This window comes from Salvelinus alpinus, chromosome 3 (assembly GCF_045679555.1).
Source record: "Salvelinus alpinus chromosome 3, SLU_Salpinus.1, whole genome shotgun sequence".
Lineage (NCBI taxonomy): Eukaryota > Metazoa > Chordata > Actinopteri > Salmoniformes > Salmonidae > Salvelinus > Salvelinus alpinus.
Genome location: NC_092088.1, coordinates 61,370,249 through 61,376,874, shown reverse-complemented (window position 1 = coordinate 61,376,874; position 6,626 = coordinate 61,370,249). Strand labels below are relative to the sequence as shown.

Sequence of the window (6,626 nt, the reverse complement as noted above, 5' to 3'; positions counted from 1 at the left end):
GTTGAGGGAGAGGTTGTTTACCTGGCACCACACCTCAATTGTGCCTACCTCCTCCCTGTAGGCTATCTCGGCGTTGTTGGTAATTAGGCCTACTACTGTCATGTCGTTAGCGAACTTGATGATGGAGTTGGAACTGTATAGCACTATGTGACAGTTGCTGATGTAAAAAGGCTTCATAAATACATTTGATTTGATCGGTATGAGGCCATGCAGTCGTGGGTACAGGGAATACAGGAGGAGACTGAGGACGCACCTTTGTGGGCCCGTGTTGAGAATTAGTGTTGAGGAGATAATGTTGCCTACCGTCACCTCCTGGGGGCAGCCCGTCAGGAAGTCCAGGACGGTGAGCTTTGTAATGAGCTTATAGGGCACTATGGTATTGAAGGCCGAGGTGAACAGCATCCTGTAGTAGGTGAACAGCATCCTCACATATGCATTCCTTTTGTCCAGGTGGGTAAGGGCAGTGTGCAGTGCAATGGCGATTGTGTCGTCCGTGGATCTGTCAGGGCGTTAGACGAATTTGTAGAAAATAAGGTAGAAAATAAGCCATATAATATTTTGTTAAACCAAATTTGACACTCTCATTAAATTCCATACAAAAACTCCTAGCTTGGTGAGCAAAACAAAACAAAAACGCCACCTGCTAGAGAAGACAGATTTTGGGCCCGGTTACCCCTCTCGCTTCGCCTCTTCCTCTCTGGTCTGAATGAGTTTAATTCACATTTCAAAATGGGTCAATGTGACACAGTATAGACAGAACACACACACACGAACACACACACACACACACAATGTTGTATTATAGCTTGTACAGTTTGAAGTAGCTTATTGTCAATAAAGCAAAAACAGACACACAAGTCCAAAATATAAATACATCTTTATTTCAAAATCACCAGAGGGCAGCCATTGACAGGAATGCTGAATTTAGTATTTTTTTCAAGTCTGTCAAATTGATATACACACCTTTCAGTTATGTACAGTAATTTTGGCAATCAATTTCAAAATAGCAAGACTGCTCGTTATCTACAAACCATGAATAGTACAGTAAAAACAGTCAGTTTCACATGTGTATTTTATATAGTTTTATTCCAATAAAAACCTTGAGTTTTAAATGCTGGTGCTAGTTTTTCCTCCTTGATGTAAGTTACATTTTTCAAGTCACACATAAAGGAAGATCCGAGAAATCTTCAAGTGAAGCAATTACAAAAGTTTACAGGATCATATTTTTCTTACAAACTGTCTTATGTAAAGGTGGAAACATTTTAAAGTGACTGTTTTCTACCACATCAGTAACTTGCAACGGCCTACATTCAATATAATGTAATAGACTATATATGTACTGTATATACCTTTCTACTTTGTATTAAATGTATTCAATCTATGTGTCAACATACTTATCTCTTAGGAAAGGTCTAAGTATATGGTTTGACTTTGTGAATCTGTTAAAGACATTATTGGAAGACAGAGTTTTTTAGGAGACTGTGTTTGCCCTAGTTGGGTTGAAGCCTGGGTAATGCCCTAGTTGGGTTGAAGACTGGGTAAATTAACAACCTCACTCACACCTGAGAAACAAAGAGAAAAACAACAGAAAAAAAAGATGACAAAAACCAAACAAACAAACATTTCCAGCTCTGTGTATTACTAAAATGAAAGCACCAGTGAAATGTTTATCTGCGTTGAGCTGATTTAGATTCAGCATATGCTAAGACAGATCAATACAACAGATACCTAATCCATTACATTAGTAGCAGTGCTTGACTTGGACTGCACTAGGAGTCGGTACCTCTTTTGGGTGCCGGTACTGTTAATATGTATTTTGTAGGAGCTCCACAATACTTTTGATCTAATAGTCTATAAGAGGAACAGGAGCTCAAGCTGTTGAACATTTGAGGTGCCGGTATTCAGCTCCAGTTTGCTCCTACCCCAGCAAAGCACTGAGTATTAGTGAATGGGCCTATTATTACATGGTTATGATTGACTAATGTGAGCATGAATTACTACTCAAAATGTTTGCCCCTATCAGAAGAAGGTTTATAATCTGTAGAGGTCTACTGTCTGACTCAATACGTGATAAGCCTACAATTTATGATGATGCAACGATCTGAGGAGGTGCAACGATCTGAGGAGTGTGTTATTTTGTCAGAGCAGCGTCTCCCAAAAATTGAAGAGGAGGCAATGAGAAACAACAAAGGGGTTTGATTGGTTTGGTATCCACTTGTATAATGTATTTATACCCAGCATATGGAAAAAGATAACTGTCAATCAATGCCCTAGTCAGTTAAAAAGAGGGTACAGATCTTGTTAGCACCAGTAACAAATATACAGTAATATAGTCACCATTTAAACAGGTTTTATGTGGTCTTTTTAGCTATGTCTGTATAAAAACATGTCCTATTTAAAACACTCTAGAAGTCCAGACAGTGAACAAACATGATTATCCAGATTCATATAAATCAAGTGCAGTTGACAATAAGCACCGTAATCTGACAATCTTTATATGCAGCATTTCATAATTGCTTGGTAAGCTTGGTTTTGTGTGAGACTGATATGTAATTTATCATTCTACGACAAAAAAACAACAACAAATAAACACAGAACTACTGAATAAAGAGGAGAAGAGGTTTCACACAAGCTGTCTGATATTTCTCTCGATCTGTACATATTGGAACAGGACCTTTTTCAAGTTATGAAAAATAAAAAAGTGCTTTTTCAATATGTCATCATATACACTGAACAAAAAGACTAAAACTATCCAGACCAAAACAAAAACAAAGGTAGTACTGTTCCTTCATGACCACCAATAGAGGAACGGGGAAGTACTGTTCCTTCATGACCACCAATAGAGGAACGGGGAAGTACTGTTCCTTCATGACCACCAATAGAGGAACGGGGAAGTACTGTTCCTTCATGACCACCAATAGAGGAACGGGGAAGTACTGTTCCTTCATGACCACCAATAGAGGAACGGGGAAGTACTGTTCCTTCATGACCACCAATAGAGGAACGGGGAAGTACTGTTCCTTCATGACCACCAATAGAGGAACGGGGAAGGGAAGGAAAAGCACCATGTGTTCATTATTTTCACATAAAACTACATACTGTGTCAAATGTGTAATATGTGGTCTGTTTATCAAAAGTTGCTGCTACAAATGGCACCTTTATATAAATCAATCATTGATAAAACTCATCTTGTGAAAAGAGCACTCTTGGTTGAAACAAAGACCACAGAGACTTAACATGAGTGTTTACTAGTGTAAAATGCTGGTTGACAGTAAAATTGCAGTAAATAGCCTTGCACCAAAAAATATACAAAAATAATCAGAATAAATAATCACATCTTGTTTGTTCTTATTAATCAATTCCTATATAAAACCTGTTTAAAAAATTGGTTCTGAGCACCATCTCTTTACATGAAAAACCAGACCAAAATGTTTTATCATCAAATACCAAAACTCACAGTTAAAACCCCACAAACGATAGTCTTACTCATCACTTTAAAAGCAGAGACAAAGAGAAACAAAAATAAACAGACATACATTAGAAAAAGTAACACAATGAAAAAACACCTAACGAGACTAGAAGTGTAATGTTGATTGAGGTAAGGCAGTAGCACAGGGTGGTGTGTGTATGGTGGTGTGTGTTGAAATGTATTTGTCGTATGTGTCTGTGTGTGTGTGTACATAACAGTATCATCTCATGTCCAGCGGTTGTAAGGGCCCGTGACCTGTGTCAGAGCATAAGGGGAAACAGTGACCACCCCATCCCGCGGGACAGTCACTGCCTTCCGGGTAGGAACCGTCAACACACCCTTCTTCTCCTCCGGGCCCTCCTCCTCTACCTCCTCAGGCTCCACACTCTCACCGCCGGCCCCATTCCCCCTCTTCCCCTTGACCGGGCTAACCTCTTCCAGGTCTAGGACCATCCCCAGCCTCTCAGCCTCCTCCTCTCTCTCCCGCTCCCTCCGGGCCTTCTTGGCCTCCCACATGTGCAAGCCGTGGTCGGGCTCATTGAGGGACTTGTGCTGGTAGAAGACCAGGGAGATGCGGGTGGGGTGGCTGCGGTCGGGCCGGAGGATGGGGGTGGTGGCATGGAGCTCTCGGCGGGCGCATTCGATCAGGATGGAACCGTGGGAGGGAGCCACCGCCACCCCGCCGATGTCACTGTCCAGGAAGTTGTGCTCGCTGTCCGACCACACCTCTTCCTGTTCCTGTTTGACCTCTTTTGGGTTGGGGAAGAGAGGGGGAGGGGCCTGATGAGGAGGATGGGGGGCACTGTGAGGAATAACATGACCTACATGACCTCTAACCCCGTCCTTGACTCCCAGCTCCCCCTCCGCCCTGAGGAGCCCATTGAGTCTGCTGTGGAGGCCCTCTGGGTGGGTGTGGGTGGAGGAGGAGGGAGGAGGAGTGCTGTGGCTGTGAGGGGGTCTGAGGAGAGGGGAGCAGTGCACCTCGTTGGGCTCTGTTTTAAAAATCCTGGGGGGGTAGTCGCCACCCCGGGGCATTCCTGGGGGGGTCCGACACGTCTCAGGGTCCACCAGCTGCTTTCTGCTGAGTCCTGGGGAGTAACCATTCACAGCCACAGCCTCTTCCATTGTCTTGTAATGGAATGGGGAACCATTGCTCTGGGTCCCTGGTAGCCCTCTGTACTGGGGGGTAGGCAGGCCGGGGTGATGGGGGGAAAGAGCCTCCATCCCTGGTGTGGATCTTCCAGGAGGTGTGGGGTAGGTGGGGGTGCTGTGGTTGTAAGCGCTAGGGGAGTTAGAGTCTGGTACATACGCACCCACATTTCCTGGTCTGTAAGAGCTGAAGGACTGAGGCTCTCTTTTGAACAAGGGGGACTGATCTGCTGAAGAAGCACTTTTCAAACCTGTCAAGTTAAACATACAAACCGGGATTAATGATGAGTATTTACATACCACATTTTTCAAGCTTTTTCTTGTACATGATTTTGTAGCAACAATCAATCAACCAATTAATCAATTAATGCACCCACTCCATCCATCCACCCACTCAATCACCCACCCATCAATCAATTGATAAATCAATGAACCAACCAACCAATTGACTAATCATCCATCCAACCAACCAACCAACCAACCAATCAACTAGAGATCTCTACCTTTATTGGCAGTCTTGACCTTGCCCGGGGTTAGTGGACTTTGTCCAGGCTTCCTGTTCTGAGCTGCAGCTTGTTTGTCAGCCTGGGCCTTCAGCTTGGCCTCCTGCTTCCTCTTACGGGCTGATTTCACCGGCTCAGCCAGCAGACGCACCTGGTGATGATATAAACATGGTCATTAAGGAGAGCTTTTAGTAGATGCTTTTATCAAGTGTCTTGAAGTAAACACGCAAATGTGACTCATGCAAGAATCAAACCCAAAACTCTCCTATTGACATGTCCTTGACACCAACTAATTTCAATCCCAAAGGGCGCAATGGTGACCAACCCTCACCCTGGAGAGCAACTGGATGTGCAGGTTGATTAGTAAAATCAGGTGTGGTAGAGCAGGACTGGAACAAAAGCCTGCACACCCAGTAACTACTCTATAAGAGGAGGGTTGGCCAAAATATCTTATAGCCTCTTGGTTCTCCTGGTTGCTACGAACCGATTTAGGGTGAAGTTGCCCCTAGGTGCTGATCTCTTGGGTCAGTTTCAGATTTTCCCCACTAATAAGGTTAGGACTGGGGGAGAGGAAGCTGCTTATAGATCTTTACCCAGGGGAGACTTTAACCTGGAGTGTAGGAACCTACCTCTCTGGGGAAGGCTGAGAGCACCTGCAGGGCCCCAGTCTGGATCTTGGCCCACTGGCCATCGGCACTGCCAAACTCATCCCTCTGTGAGATCTTATAAAGGGGCAAGACGTGGAGCTGTTCGTCCTCAGGGACGTTACGCACCGCACGGTTGTCCTCCTTGGTTAAAGTGCAAACCTGCAGGAGGGTGAGACATTTTACGTAAATGGAAAAGACTAACACAGTATCTGGCAGTTTTCCGGGATAAAATGCCTATCTTGGTGGAAGTGAAAACAGGTATTTTTGGTATTTTATTAGGATCCCCATTAGCTGTTGAAAAAGCAGCAGCTACTCTTCCTGGGGTACACACAAAACATGAAACATAATACAGAATGACATAATACAGAACATCATTAGACAAGGACAGAACTACATAAATTCTTTAAAAGGCACACGTAGCCTACATCTCAGTGCATACAGACAAACTATCAAATAGGGGAGAGGCGTTGTGCCGCGAGGTGATAAGATAGCTGATATTGATTTTTGTTTCAACTATGGAAACATGTTAATGATTTGATATTGACATTTGTCTAAGATATATATTTATTTATTTAAAATATATATGTGTATATATACTGTATATATTTACAAAATAATATATGGGGGATTGGAAATTATGCAGACAATTACATTGATGGTACAATGCTACAATCTCTCTGCAGTATTAAAGCTGACTTACCCAGCCCCCCAAAAATAAAAAATATATGATATGTCCATTAATATGCTGGCACGCAATCAGAAGCAAGTGTCTAAGTATCTGTGTCTGTGGTTCTCTCTATGTGTGACAGTGAGTGTGTGTATGTGTGCGCGATTGAGCGAGCGTGCGTTTGTATCTGT

General features: G+C 43.3%; 1 protein-coding gene across 2 annotated transcripts in view; it reads right to left on the bottom strand.

Annotated features, from left to right (window-relative positions):
- Window positions 1-858: 858 nt before the first annotated feature.
- LOC139571085 (methylcytosine dioxygenase TET3-like) overlaps window positions 859-6,626 on the bottom strand; it is a 43,669-nt gene continuing 37,901 nt past the window's right edge. For both annotated transcript variants that reach the window (XM_071393618.1, XM_071393619.1), the window contains exons 9-11: window positions 5,751-5,927; window positions 5,122-5,272; window positions 859-4,869 (exon numbers count right to left, since the gene is read on the bottom strand). In XM_071393618.1, coding sequence (XP_071249719.1) covers window positions 3,695-4,869; window positions 5,122-5,272; window positions 5,751-5,927 — 1,503 coding nt within the window. In that variant the 3' untranslated portion in view covers window positions 859-3,694. The remainder of the gene's footprint in view (window positions 4,870-5,121; window positions 5,273-5,750; window positions 5,928-6,626) is intronic.